Source organism: Anguilla anguilla, chromosome 3 (genome assembly GCF_013347855.1).
Source record: "Anguilla anguilla isolate fAngAng1 chromosome 3, fAngAng1.pri, whole genome shotgun sequence".
In the NCBI taxonomy this organism is placed as follows: domain Eukaryota; kingdom Metazoa; phylum Chordata; class Actinopteri; order Anguilliformes; family Anguillidae; genus Anguilla; species Anguilla anguilla.
In genome coordinates, this window is record NC_049203.1 from 49,161,288 (window position 1) to 49,177,070 (window position 15,783).

The 15,783-nt window shown below is 40.7% G+C and overlaps 2 protein-coding genes across 5 annotated transcripts; one reads left to right on the forward strand and one right to left on the reverse strand.

The window, feature by feature from the left end:
• Positions 1-1,777: 1,777 nt before the first annotated feature.
• On the reverse strand, positions 1,778-4,943 carry LOC118223328 (G-protein coupled receptor 1-like). Of its 2 annotated transcripts, none has more exons than XM_035409709.1 (3): positions 4,714-4,943; positions 4,045-4,177; positions 1,778-3,893 (listed from the first exon to the last, which is right to left on the reverse strand). In XM_035409709.1, exon 3 carries the CDS (start codon positions 3,855-3,857, stop codon positions 2,805-2,807), a length of 1,053 nt encoding a protein of 350 aa, XP_035265600.1. In that variant the 5' UTR covers positions 3,858-3,893; positions 4,045-4,177; positions 4,714-4,943; the 3' UTR covers positions 1,778-2,804. The 2 variants fall into 2 exon arrangements, with proteins under 2 accessions (XP_035265600.1, XP_035265599.1); XM_035409708.1 differs by having other exon boundaries at positions 4,045-4,201.
• Positions 4,944-5,012: 69 nt separating this feature from the next.
• zdbf2 (zinc finger, DBF-type containing 2) lies at positions 5,013-15,194 on the forward strand. Of its 3 annotated transcripts, none has more exons than XM_035409706.1 (8): positions 5,013-5,085; positions 5,453-5,630; positions 6,460-6,604; positions 6,919-6,961; positions 7,296-7,347; positions 7,812-7,914; positions 8,028-8,155; positions 11,287-15,194. In XM_035409706.1, the coding sequence occupies exons 4-8, from the start codon at positions 6,934-6,936 to the stop codon at positions 13,796-13,798; spliced, it is 2,823 nt and encodes a 940-aa protein (XP_035265597.1). In that variant the 5' UTR covers positions 5,013-5,085; positions 5,453-5,630; positions 6,460-6,604; positions 6,919-6,933; the 3' UTR covers positions 13,799-15,194. The 3 variants fall into 3 exon arrangements, with proteins under 3 accessions (XP_035265597.1, XP_035265598.1, XP_035265596.1); XM_035409707.1 differs by having other exon boundaries at positions 5,028-5,156; XM_035409705.1 differs by having other exon boundaries at positions 5,028-5,630; positions 6,460-6,595.
• The last annotated feature ends 589 nt before the right edge of the window (positions 15,195-15,783 follow it).

Below are 15,783 nucleotides of genomic sequence, written 5' to 3' on the forward strand. Positions count from 1 at the left end.
TCACTCGTGCCTCATCCAATATTCTCCACTGCAAGACCTGTCTGCACAGATTCGATTGCCGCAATAAAGGTATGTATATTTAGTGAAAGTTTTTAATTAAATGCGTTCATACAACCACTATGTTTATCAATCCTCATTATCAAGCGAGCGAGTTAGCTAACATATTTGGTTCACTTTAGCAAGCTAGCTGGCTAGCAAGCCTTTCTGAAGTGGCAGTGAGCACATAACCAGCGTAGGATCTACATTTCCAGAGGACATCGCTGTATTCTCAAATAAATAACCAGCCAAAATAAAATGGTGATTGAATGCATCACACATTTGTTTTTTTATCTGAGATAATGATATTAGCTACTATATGATGCTGTGTCAATAGCCAACGCGTTATTGCAAGCGAGTGTGTCATCTAGTCACGCGTCATCGTAGTGAGCTAACCAGACAGTAAAAACGTGGATAATTTTAAGTCATGTTATCTATAGCTGTCATGATAACATGAGAGAAGGATTGCTGTTGGAGAAGTGAATCAACTAACAGTTAGCGCGGGTAACCTGCACGAAAGCGCATTGTAGTTTTTTTCACGTATTTCATCCAGTCAATTTAATTTCATCTAACATTACACTTGATTCACTCATTAGCTCCGCTAGATAATGTCTTACTCTTTGAGATCATGTAGTAGAAATAAAATAAGAAAATATAATTCATGTAACTTACTGAGAATATATAATAAGAAATAATGAGGCTGTGTCAATAGCTAATGCGTTATTGCCAGCGAGTGTGTCATCTAGTCAGGCGTCAGAGCGCATTGTAGTTATTTTCACCACCGAATTCTTATGGACAGAGAAGCTCGCTAGATAAAGTCTTACTCTTTGAGATCATGTAGCCTAGTAGGAATAAAATAAGAAAATATAATTAATTTACTGAGAATAGATACTAAGAAATAATAATAACAAATTAATAACAACAATAATAATAATATTCATAAAAATTCATGTTTGAAACTGGAAAACTGATTTTTTTTAAATTAATTTCTATAGATGGCTGGAAAAGAAGGGAGTAAAAGCAAGGTGTGGAGTTATTTTGATTTCACACACTTAAAGATGGTGTTAATATATATATTTAATTTAATATCATCTTTTACATTTTTTTATCTAAAAAGTTATTTGTGTGTTTATTTTTTTTTCTATTTGTTTGCTTATAAGTTAAATGTTCTTGAATATAGAATCTTTAATAAAATATACATTTTTCAAATTGATTTGAAAATGTTGCACTTTTTGACAAAATATCTGTCAAAACATCGGTAATCGGTGGGCTAGGACTCTCCAAAATCGGGATCGGCATCGGACCCAAAAATCTGGCATCGGTCAGGCTCTACTGTATACATATATTCATCTTGACTTTAGTGTTTTTTTGTTGTTGTTTTTGTTTTTGTGTAATGGTGTCAGTGAGCTATTGCATCAGAAACCGGCAGATTCAGATGTGTGGTGGATGATAATATGGTGGTGACAAACCAACTGAAGAAAATCATAGGTTGCCGCTGCCTTCAGCCAAGTCTAAAACCCTTACTGCAGGAATGAAAACAACTACAAGTACAATACTCTATTCTTTTTATGGACTTGAATTTTTGGTTTTTGTAATTTGACATTCTGATTAAATCCACTCTTTTGGTAGGAATATATTGAATATGTAACTGCACATTTCTCTAAACTTTTTACATTTCTTTTCACATTAATCTTTAATCTTTAATATTTAAAAAAAAAAAAAAAAAACATTTATTCACCTGCAATTTCTCACAAGTTTATTTGTAATCCTGAATTTCACTGCAGTTCTGTTCCAAACACTGAGCGATGCAATTTCATATGGGTGTTTTTCAAGTGTTTCACAGCATTGTTAAGTGATTTATGTGGCTCTAAGTGTAAGATGTCAGAAATATCCAGAGTTATTGTTTCCTACAACATGGATTGATAAGATTTGAAATGGTCCCTCACAGATTAATCACGCAGCACAGAGCCAAGGAATGACTAATACAAGGTCTGTTTACGTGTACCACCCCCTCGGCCTCGGGATGTGGAACATCTTATTCTTGTCATTACCATCTGTGTGCCAGTTTAAGATAACAGGAAATAGCAAGAAAAGCCACACAAATCAACAATGGCCTGGCTTCAGGGAGAAAGCACACGGACACTTCAGACAGTAGCCTCTTTGGAATAGCGTTAGGTAACTTAAGAGTTATTCTGTCGAGCATTTGTTCCCTTTATTAAAGGATACATATTGATTAAACAATGTAGTTACAAGTGAAAATTTTCATTTTCTTCACAATCAAAAAACAACCGCAGACAAATATGCTGACAGAATTAGAAGTTAAGGTGCAATGCAGTAGATGAGATTTGAACACTTGAGATATCACTTAATAATTGAAATACTTCAAATAATACTTACTACAAGGAAGGTCTATGCTAATGGTGTTGGAATACAAATTGATGATGATTTCTTTAGCATCAGACTTGACATTCAGTGCAACAGTAAGAATTTATTTATAAGAATTAATTTTAATTTAGTTCAAAAACTGGACAAATATATGCTATATGTTAAATACATAAGACATACAGATACAAATAATGCAATATACATATTTGCAATTATAGCTATAAAGATAAACGTGTATTACAGAATAATAATCTAAACGTAAACAATTACTCAACACAAAATTGAAAACGTGGCAAACTGCAGTTTTAAAAACTCTGACTCAAATCCCCTGATTGTATGTGAACAAACACTGGTGTGAAAGTATTTGCAGAAATGAGGTTTGGTCATACAGTGGTCAGTGCGATGGGCTCCTCTGGGGCACAGCTGACTGGTGCAGACACGGACTCTGTGGCAGAGATGGACTGACTAATTCCCTGAATGGACCTCTTTGCGATCTCCAAGCAGGACTGTTTCAGCAGAAGACGGACCTTCTTGGCCAGCAGCACGTAAATCAGGGGGTTCACACAGCTGTTGAAAAAGGCCAGGCTGGTGGCCAGAGGGAAGCCTGTTGTTAGCACAGCGTGTAGCTGCAGTGAGGAGTGCATTGACAGCTCCATAAGGCTGAAGATGTGAAAGGGTGCCCAGCATAACAAGAAGGCCAGAATGAGCGCTGAAATTGTCCTGGAGAAGTTTGGCATTCGAACGGAGTCGGAGCGGCGGACTCGGACCGCTAGCAGTATGCTGCTCACAGTGATGGCACTGAATGGGAGCAGGAATCCCACCACTGTTCGGACTGTCACCATAGCAATGTGTCGCATGGCTCCAGTGTGTCTGTCATGGGAGTAAAAGTTGTTGAAGCACACCACCTTGTTGTGCAAAGGTAAGATGTCCCTGAATATCAGAGAGGGGACGCTGAGGGCAATGGCCACGCCCCACACGCCACCGCATAAGTACCAAGCTCGCCTCACCGTACGCAGTCTGTGAGACTCGGTTAAATGGACCAGCGAGATGTAGCGGTCCAAACTGAGCACCATCAGAAAGAGCACACTGGCATACATGTTCACCATCAGTACGAAGGAGTTCAGCTTGCACATCACCAGGCCGAAGCTCCAGTGGAAGTCCCGAAGCACATAATCAATGTAGAAAGGGAGAAAGAGCACGAACACAAAGTCTGCCATGGCCAAGTTCTGCAGCCAGACACTGTTCACTGTCCGCTTGCTCTTAAACGCTGTCACCCAGATGACAATTCCATTCCCGATGACACCAAGCACAAAGGAAATGCTATAGATTACCACTGAAATTATATGCAAAGGTTCTTTCTGGACATATCCTTGTTCTGGTTCTTCAAAGACACCATACTCCAAGTAATCATAGGTGTAATTCTCCCAGTCTTCCATTATTACACAACTGTGGCAGCTTAGATGGCTGAGATCCTGTAGGTCACACACATATATACATAAATATTGTTTTTTATTCTGCGGTGTTGTTCAGAAAGTATAAAGTAATTAACTCTGTTTAAAAATCATATCTAATTAATTAATTGCTTGGATATAATTATTTCAGCAATAGATAACTGGAGCTTACTGTAGAGTATCTTGGCTGTTGGAATATATGTAGTTGCAGGCAGCTCCGGTTCCTCTCTTCTCATGATACCAGACTAGTCCCTTCTGTTTTTAAAACCTTCAGATTCTGAGTCACTGCTGGGTGTTTCCTATCCCTGAAACAGTCCCAGCTGACAACACTGTGGAAAATGTGAAGTGAGGGGCATATACATACACATACACACACACACACACACACACACACACACACACACACTGCCGCTTTCACTCAATCATTCCCGCATCCTGTTTTTCCATTCCACCAAAGGAGAACTCGGTGAGGAGATCCAACTTTTTTAAAACTTGTGCATGTTTTGCGACCTTGCCCTCCCAGAAATATAAATTTTTCAACCACACCTACTAAATGACTATGCTACCCACCCTTGCCTGTAATATACTCATAACAGATGAAAGTGCAGTATTATAGGAAATAACTGAGTTAAACACACAATTAATTGCTTCCCGACCGAATGTTCCCTGGAACACGTTTATTCAAACGTAAAATCCCTATTTCAAATAACTGAAACCTACATTTCAACAGAACATATACATTCGAGTCCAACTACTTGTAATTAGTTGCAGCGGTTCTCTGATGGACAAGAGTGGTTTTTACAGTGTCATTGACATACATTTTTCATTTTAGGAAACGTACCTGGGTATACAGAAGGTTAAACAGAATCAACGCAATTCTCTTGTATTTAACTCCAGAGCTATAGTTGCAGAACTATTAGTGAGAAAAAAGTTTGAAGCAGTTTCCATTATAGGACACGACAATGACAGTCCAGTACGACCGTTTTCACATCCAATCCTCGTCTATTCTTAAAATTGATTCATGCATTTTTATGATTCTATCCGCCATCGAATAACGTTCACAACAGTTATGTGCACAAATTTGTTTTGCCGATATAAATCTCAGTGCGTCCCCTTTAATTAGTCGTCTCGGAAGTGGGCGAGTCACATCGTTGACGTCACCAACACTCTGCGGAAAGAGAAGAGAATATTGGGAAAGTTAAATACGTGAATCGTAAGGATTTGTATGGAATTACAACACTAATCCGGTAGAATCACCGAAACGACAGGAATCCGCCACAGCCTGTTCGTTTGTATTTGCATAGTATTTAATTTCAACTTTCAGGCGGATCGAATGTGGTTAGACTACAGACTGTTTTGCGAGTAGCTAGCTACCCATTTAGCGGCGGCGATCGTTGGGCCTGACAGATACAGCTAGCACACCAGCTTTCAGTTTTTAACGGCATCATAGCTACGTTATATCCACGGCATGAACTCATAAAGTATTAAAATCGTAGCATATTATTTGTGTGAGAAGGCAAGAGTATGTTATTTGTTTTAGCTATTGCCTTGCCAGTTCATTGATATATTTGTTTTGGTAGGCCTGAAGTCAGTGGCTGTTTTGAGACAGCCAATCAGCATTCACAGTTCTACGGGTCTGTCTTCAACCACAAGGGACTACAATAAATCCCATCGGATGTCGCTCCTGACGATTGAACTGAAAAGTCACTTTCGTATAGCTTACCGATAATGTGGTGAGCTGGATAGCAAGAAAGTAAGGTAAAGTATCATATCTTATCAAAACATTAGCTTTCTTGCCAGTTACAATCGAATTATGATACAAAACAGCAGAGATTAGCTTAGCTAACGTTACAGTTGCCTGTTTAAGTAGAAGTTTAAAAGAATGCACTTGTGTAGCTATTGCATTGAACTAAGTAAGGTTCTTTGAAGTTAAATAATGTTATCTAACGTTGCATTGAAGTTGTGAATAGCTTGCGGCAAGTTTGCCACTCACTGGAACAGTTCTTGTGTTCTACCACATACCCACGTGACCGTGCTAGGGACTTGAGTAGCGTAAATCCTAGCGTAAAATGTGTGTGTGTGTGTGTGTGCTACTGTTTGTTAATATAGCGTATAGCGCTCTGATTAATATTTGTTATGGTTGGCAGTTTGATTTATCCCATTGGTCAGTTTTTACCCCAACTTTCTGACGTCACGGTCCATTGTACCAGTGAATACACTCTTTAATATAGCTTAATTTGTTCAAATATAGAAGTAAGGTTTTAATACAAGTCAAAAAGAATGCATGTGTATTACACTGTAACTAGTACAGTGTATGTAAATTAATTGCAATTCTTAATTTGACTAGTGCAATTGTCAATGGAAAGTGCCATATGCAGCAATTTATTTTTCCCATTTGTATCTCATGATCCACCAGTGGATCATTAATTGTCTTTAATAATTAAGTTATTCTTCATACCTGCATCACAACTCTGTTTGATTTTGAACTTAGTGCCTCTGTAGAGGCAAATATGCAGTTTTTTCTTCTGAACATTTTGCATGCTTTAATTTCCTATAATAACCATCAGGATATCTTTTATTTTTGCAGCAGTCACTATTTTGATGGACAGAGTTTCCCCAAAAGTGTTGTTGAAGATGGCTGGAGACAGCGGATAGTTTGATGCAATGTGATTGACCAGCACCGTGGCGGACCCTACCCTGACTTATCTGTCAGATTGTCCACTGTATGTCAAGTCAGTATATACCCAGCGCTTCCCTTTCCTAAACCAGGAAATGGAGAATGATTTAATTGCACACTGTTTGTTAATGAGTATAAATAGTCAAAACAGGCTACAGGCCCTGTAGGTGGATTTTCTGAACCATATCACACCATTTGTCAGATTGTGTTTTGTCGTGGAAATCACAACTTCACCTAGCTACTCCATTCTTGTTGTGATTTAAGGATTTTAATCAGTTGTACTCCTAGCAGTCTGATTTTTTCCCTTTGCGATGAGTAGCTTTGTTGAAATGAACGTGTAAAGGTATGTCTGTGCTTTTGTTTTCTCAGATATAGGATAAAACCATGCCTGCTGAGGAGCACTCCGACCAAGGTAGGAGATGACACAGTTTCCCCCATCTTTGAACAGTGTCCTCTCAAACTACAATTTTGCATGTCCTGATGTACTTAACAAACTTTTTTATGAAGGTGAACAAAAGAGGAAGTGGACTAAAAAGAGAGAAAATTTGGAAGGGGAAAAACTACAATTAGTATTTTTGAAAGACCTTGTGCTATTGCCCTGAAGTTCAAGGCCTTTTTGTGCGAAAAGTAAACTGATTTAAAATGTCTTTTTAAAATTTGCATATTTACTAGAAAATATTTTAAATTCCAAATGGTTTATTCGTACTGAGAAAGCTTTGACCGTTTCCTTCGTGCTGATCTGACAGAGGCAGAACATGGCCAAGCAGAGGCTCTGAACCAGATGGAGCAGAACACCGGGTGAGTCCCGGGACTCCACATTGTGCAGGAGTGTTGCCAGTTTTGGCTTTGCCGGTGAAATTGTTTCTGCTCTGTCTTGAGGAAGGTTAAACTCAGTTTGCATTTTGATGATTTTTGGCTTTCTGTGTGAAGCCTAACTGTAGGCTGCAGTGTGTAAAGAAGCAGCTGGCGATGCCACATGTTTCGGAGGAGAACCGTGGATGTCTACCCTGTCCCGAATTGGCAGTGGGGTTTGCAGCTTGACTGCAGCTGCAGTTGCAGACGATTGGAGATTCCACATTGGGCACCAAATTTATTATTTTTTGAGAAATATATCTATTTGCATTGTAACCATCAGTTTGGTCGTTCCTGGTGGCCTTTTCCCAATTCAGTACTATTGAGCGCTGTGGCTGTAATTTTCACACAGGCAGTGCTGGGGTAATGATAGGTGCCGCGTGTAAATTCTGTTGGTTCTCTGCGCTCAGGAACACTGCAAGGCCACAGCCGGTTCCTGGCCCCTCCAGTGCTGCTCCCCCCAGACAGGGATTCTGCAGCTGCTGCCAGGTGCTCTACAGCAGTGTGGAACAGGTACTGTCCTCATTATTACGTTGTCACAACATTATGAATGAATGAGATGATATGCCTGAATTTAAGAAATGCCAAGGGTGATCTGCATGCTTTCCTGCTGATGTGTTCTGCAGCACATTCTGAGCTCCAGACACAGGGAGGTGGTGCGCAGCGCTCGGACACACGTGACGTCCAACAGCCTGATGGAGAGATTCCTGCAGGATGTCATTCAACACCATCCACACCGCTACAACGACACAAGGTGAGGCCCCCTTCTCCGAATAATCAGTGCTGTGTCCTCCTCTGTGCCCCTACCTTAAATTCATAAAGGCCCAAGTAGCCCCTTCCAATGACTTATTAAACTTGCTCTTGAAAGACAGAATACACAGCTATTTCCGTGATCCCTTTCCTCAAGCTCCCATAGGTAATTGCAAAGTCTTTGTCTCAAATGTTGATCAAATGCTCTATGGAAATTGTATACAATGCTAAATCACAAAAACGGGTTTGTGGAGTACGACAGAATTGGAAAAAACACTTGATTGAAAGCTTATGAAAAATATCGAGCCATATTTACTACTGCTGTAAATAAAGAATTTTAAAACCACATGGATTTAGTAAAATGTCTGTCCATTAAGACATTAAGGGCAATATTCATATTCAGTTTTATTGTACTGTATGTTGTCCTTCCTTTTTAAATTTATTTGTAGGCATTATTCATCATTAAACAAACTAAACAATTTGTTCTGTGCCCCTTTCTGTTCTGCTTCGTGAAAGTACAATCTGCCACAGTATATTTATTTTTCTCTTGTCCACAACAACATCAAAACCACAGATTATAGTCCTGGGAAATGAAGGATTGTGAAAAAGAAATAGTGAATTACTCTCAGTCTACGAGGTTAATGACTTAATATATCCAACACATTGCACAAAGGCTCTCTAAACTTGCTGCTAAGAAGGTAAATGTGAAATACCCAATCAAGGCTGTATCTGTTTGCTCACATTAAGGGTTGTAACAAGGCAAACATTTAATTAGGAACTTTTATGTGCATTTTCTATGTTCTGTTTGTGTGGTGTATGATGTAATGATTTGTGTTAAACTATATATATATATATATATATATATATATATATATATATATATATATATATATATATATATATATATATATATATATATATATATATATATAGTTTATGTTTAGCATGATGATGCGGGGGGGGGGGGGGGGTTCTTGGAAAAATGTCCACATAGCCTAATGGAGGGAGTGCTTCTGTCTGGGCATGTTGGTGCCACCCACTCAAGCTGATATGGCATCTGAAATAATGAGACAGAAGTGGAGCCTGAAGGATGTAAAGGTTTTAAACAGATTGCCTTGTATGCGGGGGATGGGAGCGGACGCCCCCTTCCCTTCGCCAAGGCTGCATAGTGTGACCGCTGACACAACACACCCTGCTTTGCAAGTGAAAATCGCCACGGACTAAACGTCCAGACTGTTTCACAGGCCAGATTTAATTGATTATCTGAATTGATATGGGGGCAAGATCAAAATTTGAGGGGGGCTGTATCCAACTTGTGGGCTGTGAGTTTGACGTGCTTTAGAACAAAACGTTTGTAAGCCCCTCACATCGAATGTTTCCAAACATGTCAATTTTAAAGTACGCCGGTGTCTCACATTACCATTGTAACTATATCTTTACTTCCAATATCCCTCTCAATTTATTTTCTTTTTCCACCAAAGCGCAACCCGTGTTAAAAGTTATCCCCCACATTATGGGCCCATGTCCGTCGGCCAGAAGATTGCACAACCAAATTTGATCGAAGTGTGCAGTATGTAGTAATTATTAATAGAAATAAATAAAAAAAACTGCATTAACATTCTACTTTAAGTCTATATCAGTCCTAAGGACCTGTATTTTTGCCTCCCTTGGCTTCCTGTTTCATTAGGGCATAAAACTGAGGTAACATGGCTGTAAAATCCATTTGTCATCCATCACCATGGGAAAAGGAAAAGATTTTTAGTTTGATTCCATTTAATCACATAAAAGTATAATGGATTATATATCATATTAAAATGTGTTGCATTGAATCATTTGTAAAGTAAAATATACCAATATCCATTAGTGGTATTGTTTTCTGTCAGTCTTTTTACTTCATCTTTATTAAGGTGTCAATAATTTTGTTGGTTGCCAGGCCAGCTGCCACAAATGGCTATGCACAGGTGTAAGTGGTTACTGTTATTAACTTTTTTTTTTCTTTGACATTCTTAAAGCTATGTGTATCATCTTTGTCTCTGAACATGTTAAAAAAATGTTTTTGTTTTACAGTTGCAGGGTAGGGCCATTATCACCATTGCTGTTACTCTTAAAGAGTAATTGCACTCATTGTTTCAGTCTGGCTCCACCCTACTCCGCTATTTAGTTATTTTGGGGTGGATCTGCATGTCTGTAAAGACTTGGAAAGCGACTAATTGATCCATGTTGTTTATTTTTATTTTTTTACCACTCCTTTGCTGTGGTCACCAAGGAATGCCAAAGAACAAATCCGCTGTCAAGGAAACATTCTGCTTGGAGGAAATTCTTGGTTTTAAAAATCACAGAATGCATTCAATTAATGTGTACGAACATGTCAAGATGGTGAAAACCTCAACTAAAACTTTTAAACCAAAACCAAATCTACCAGTGTGCACAAGGCCTTAGTATTATGTATACGAGTATGTTGTCATTTGTATAATGGAGTTGTAGCATTGCCTTGGTAGCTGTAATGGATTGTTAAAGGTTAAAAGCTTTCCTGCACTGTCCTAGCTTTCTACAGACACACTGGGGAGTAACTAATGGTGTATGAATAAAACATTTCTAACTGAAAGAGTAGGCAGATTAGAACAATTTCAGCTTGGACACAGTAGTCTAATCGACCCTCAGCATTGTCTTGGTTTGTGGTTTGAGCAATGTTAAGTTGGTAACATTTTAAATCTTATCAAACAGACCATTTGACCGGGTTTTTGGAGAGCTAACAGTAAGGAAATGACTGTTTTTAACTAAAGCAATTGAGGTTACACAAATATACACAGATACTGGATGAATTGGTAATCGGTGGGATGTGGGGAGGGGGTGCCTTCCTCGGAGACGAGGAGGGGTATGTTGGGGTGTTTCTATCCACCTGTCAGAGGATCGCCTAGGCTTGCATTCCAGTTAACAACATAAATAACAACATTCCAACATAAATAACTGTTCTGAAGAACATAGTTTACCTAACCTCATAAGAGTGGGTGCAGGAGATATCACAAACAATTCATTATTATAGCAGCAATTCATTTTTGTTCATATATTTTATATGTTCATTTTAAATCCTGTACCTATATGTTACTCACTAAATACCTGTCTCTGTGTCTGCAGACCAACTCATGCTGACCTGCCTTCACTGAGCAGTCCGTTGGTACCACGAGAGGAGCTCTCGGACATCTACTGTGCACTAGAGGATGACGGGGACACGGTTGGCACCCGAGAGGAAATGCCCAGCTCTGATGAAGAATCCTGCCAGTTGGTCTACATGGAGGATGTTTGCTCTGCTGTGGTGTTGGGCCAATGGGGAGGAAGATCCACTCCAGTGCATCTAGCAAGAAGCGGCTCATCCAGAGAGGTCAACCTGAAGAGTGGTGTGGACCCCCCTCCTGTAAACAAGGACTCCCCTACCCAGGGCTTCATGCACAGGACTAGTGTCAGCAGTGCCTTGGCCCAACACACATCTACAAATTCTCCCCTTGCTCAGCCATGTAGCTCACAGGCCCTGCCCCCTGGCCAGCCCTGTAGCCCACAGGTTCATTTGCATAGAAAAGCTCACAAGAAGACTGACCGACCTAGAAGCAGGACAAGCTCATCTGTTAATATCTTACCACCTCCAAAGTGCAGTGGTTCTAAGCAGCCATTTTTACACCTAGAGTCCAAAAGCCCAACAGTTTGGTCCTCAGCACAGGCACCTTTGAGGAACACTCCAAGGTCCCGCACTGCCTCCAGCAAATGCTCTGACACAATGGAGAATGTGATTGAGGAGGTTATTGAGAAGTACTGTTATGGCCGCAGTCCGAAGAAGCGAGAAGGAGATGAGGACAGTTTCCATTTGGGCTCCATCACTAAACCCAATTTCTCAGACTCTGGAACGAGCATGGAATGGGACACACCAGCATTGGCTGCATTAGAGGCCTCAAAGGCAGAGGTGAAAGATGTTGGATGCCTCATGGAGGTGCACATAAACTTGGAGGACCAGATGTACAAAACGCAGTTAGACACAGCACTGAACCTTCTCCCCAGGCCTGAAGAGGGAAAGAAGGCTGTTGCTGCACAAATAGAAGAGCATAAGATTGAGGAAGTGCTCCCCGTGCTACCACACATGCCTCAGTCTTTTATTGGAAAGACATGGTCACAGATCATGTATGAAGATGACCTTAAGATTGAATCAATGGTGCGCGAGTTCAGGGAAGGGCACTTCCGATGCTACTTTGAGACCGAGTCCCTGGCTAAGTATGGTAAGAGGAGCAAAAAAGGGAAGATCCAGAAAGAGCATCCAGAGGATGAGGAATGGGGCTGTGGGGATATTCTGCCCTTAATGGATCACCCTGAGGAAGAGCCTGTTTGCCACAGGGTTTTACGGAGGAGGGCTGGCCGCAGGACCTGGAGACTGGCCTCACGATGTCAGGTGGTTAAGGTCAGTCACAGCACCCAGACTAACCCACTAACCAGCCCTGTCGTTAAGCACAAAGTCTTGGAGAAGACCAGTATGTCCCTCATGGACTTGGAACCCCAGCAAGGCGTCAGTCTCGAGAGGACACCAGACATGAAGACAAGGTTATGTGCACTGAAGCTGCCTGAATCCTACAGCAAAATCATGAGCCCATTACAAGCTAAAACAGTGGTTTACGTTCTTTCCTCCCCTGACTCAGGACAGGGCAGCTTGAAACCAGTCACTATCAAGAGAACCGGAAGGAAAAGGAAGTCTTCAGACAGTGACAACGCATTCAAATACAAGTACAAGAAAACTCCGCTGAAGTACTATGATCCCTTGACCAACAGGATTTTGAAGACCCCACCTAAGGGAGTAGCCATAGGCAAACCAAAGCCATTCCCACATGTCCGGCAGCTGTTCCGCAGTCTTAGTCCTGACATCAATAAGGAGAAGCAGTTTGTGGAGCAGAAGGACACATGGAGCTCCTCCAAGGGTCGGGGAAGCAACAGCATAGCAGACTTCTGTGCCTCCACATCAGGCTCGTGTCTGGAGGGTGGCGGCCCCTCTGAGCCTGGTTCCTCTGTTTCCAGCAGGCGAGCGCTCTTCAGTCGCTCCTCCCTCTCCAGCAACAGTCGTTTCCTACTGGGTACCCTTACTCCCACCCCGTCCCTTGCAGACAGTACCAACAGGGGTCTAAGCTCTGAGTCTGACAAGAGGGTGCAGACCCGGGCCAGAAGGGGCCAGGCCCAAGGCAGGCAGACCCCACAGACAGAGTCCTTGAAGGAAAAATCTCTGGGACAATCTAAAGGACCTGCCTCTCCTTATAGACCCAGGAAGATGCCTGCTAGGTTGCTGCCTAAGAAGGGGCAGGCCCGGTCAGACTTCCCCATGAAGCCCTGCAGCTCCAGCAGGGCAAGATCGTCGAGGCTCACAGATCATGGGAAGGCCCTTACTGAGGACTTCCTCTCTGGAGGAAAGACTAGGGGTTCCCATCAGCGCAGGGAAGCCCCACAGAGAAATACAGGGAAGAAAAACCAGAGCCAGATAAAAGCCAGATGTTCTGTCAAGTCCACCTCCAAAGCACCGGTCATGCAGAAACAGAGCTGTACAACTCTGACACGAACTTCCAACAGACACTCCGCTACACCTCTAATGACCCGAACACTTAGAAAGAAGGTTAAAAGATAGAACCCTTGCATGACAGGCAGATGCTCCCAGGCTGTATCCTCATTTTCCTATGGGGAATTGCAGGTACTCTACAGCATTCCTCTGTTCTCTGACCCTGCAGAGTTCTGTGGAATCACTAGCTGCATTTACATAGATGCGATATTGCCAGCCAAGTTGGTGTGTACCAGTATGACTTGCTTTTCCACAACCATATCTAAGCTTTGGCGGTGCCTCAATTCCTCTTGGTCCTCATCAGACCAGGTTGGGGTAAAGGGGTATGGTTATGGTCATGATCAAGAGCAAATTTCACAGGGTAGTTTGCTATTAAAGTACAGAATTTAGCCGTCATCTTTCAATGTAAGTATGAGGTTATCTGCAAGGAGGCATTGTATGGGAGGGATATAGAATGATGTTGGCACCTCCAAGACCAAACAGTGGACAAGCAAATGGACCAGTTGTCTTTGGTACTAGACTAGGCATGAATTCAGATATGCTGTTGTCATAGCCTGGCTGGCCTGTGAATGTTCAGCTAATGGTATTCAGTCCTGTTATAGTCCAAAGGGAGGAGAGAGAGTACAGAACACTTCTTTTTTCTCTCTTTAAAGCTGTACAATTTTGCACAGAATTTGACTCTAGAGAACTATAGTTTATACTGTAGTTTTTTCCCCATTTATTTTCTTTTTACAAGCAATCATGCTATTTTTTTAAGTTTATAAGGAATATTTTTTCTCCAAGGTTTGTCTATTAAATTATTGTCTGTGAATTAAAGTTTTTCATGACTAGTATTATAAGTGTGGCTCATGTAATCATGCAGTACCTGCAGAAGTGTGGTGTGTCTGCCACTTCAAGCTCTTCTTGATAAGTTGAGCAGGGTGATAGGAATTTCTGGTGCTTAGTGTGTGACTGTACTCATATCCACACAGGTTAGTGTGTTCGGTGCTATTGCCTTCATATCAACACACTTTTGCACATGTTTAGTAATGGTGTTCTCCCTGTTAATGGAGGTGGCCAGTGTTGAGTACACATGTCAGCGAATTCTGTGATGACATCCTATTTTTAAAGCAGATTTGTGTATACAGAGGTCTTATCTTTTCATATATATTTTTTAAATGAACTTTTATTTGACCGTGTAGGTCAACTCTATTTTGCAGTGATGGCCAGGGGAATCTAAGTGTGAATGGATTGCACATCCAGGAATATGTAACACATTTACCAAAGTATATTGGATAAAATACAGGAAAGAATAGGTTGGTGTACGTTGATTTGTGGTGTCAAACCTAAAAACTCTGAATGTTTGGTGACTATTCTCTGACATTAACACACATTTTCTCACATTTCAAACCCACCAAAGCCCTGAGTCCCTGTCCTAATATGCTGTGCTATATTTGGTGCAAATTAAATCCCTCATGAATATTAATGAGTGACAGATTCATGCTGGTGAGCGGGGAATCTCAAACCCCTTTTCAAACCAATATACTGTTATTTGTGTTAACCTAGTGAGAACTACATAGTGTGTAGGGGAAGTTAGTTCATGAGTGGTGGTGGGCTTCTATTAAATTTTACTTTTATGACATTTTCTTACATAATTGTTTCTATCATTGAGAAATTGTACAGACACTTATAACAAATTAATAACTAACATATTTTGCACTTGTTATACAAGTTACATGTATTTATTAATATGCAATAATATTAATAAATACATGTAACTTCTGTAACTTCTTAATATAGAACAGTAAAGCTTTTACAAATAGGCAACATCTGCCCTCAAGGGATTTATAGCTCACGTTAAATCCATTTCATGTGAGCTCTAAATCTGTACACTAAAGATATACATGCAGTGCTATTTTCAATCTGACCATTTTCTATGACCTGAATATAATTTATTATAAAGTGGCTTTTTCCCTGGAGTTTCATTGTCAAAGAATGAGACAGAGCACTGTTACATCATGCAGAAAGGGATCACAAATCATTTGTGAACTCTGGTCATACTTTCCTGTTCCAAA

Coding starts and splice junctions, on each gene's coding strand:
- zdbf2 (XM_035409706.1), top strand. CDS start 6,934: ATGCCTGCTGAGGAGCACTCCGACCAAG. Junction 7,915..8,027: donor TCTACAGCAGTGTGGAACAG/GTACTGTCCTCA, acceptor TGTGTTCTGCAG/CACATTCTGAGCTCCAGACA. Junction 8,156..11,286: donor CACCGCTACAACGACACAAG/GTGAGGCCCCCT, acceptor CTGTGTCTGCAG/ACCAACTCATGCTGACCTGC.
- LOC118223328 (XM_035409709.1), bottom strand. CDS start 3,857: ATGGAAGACTGGGAGAATTACACCTATGATTACTTGGAGTATGGTGTC.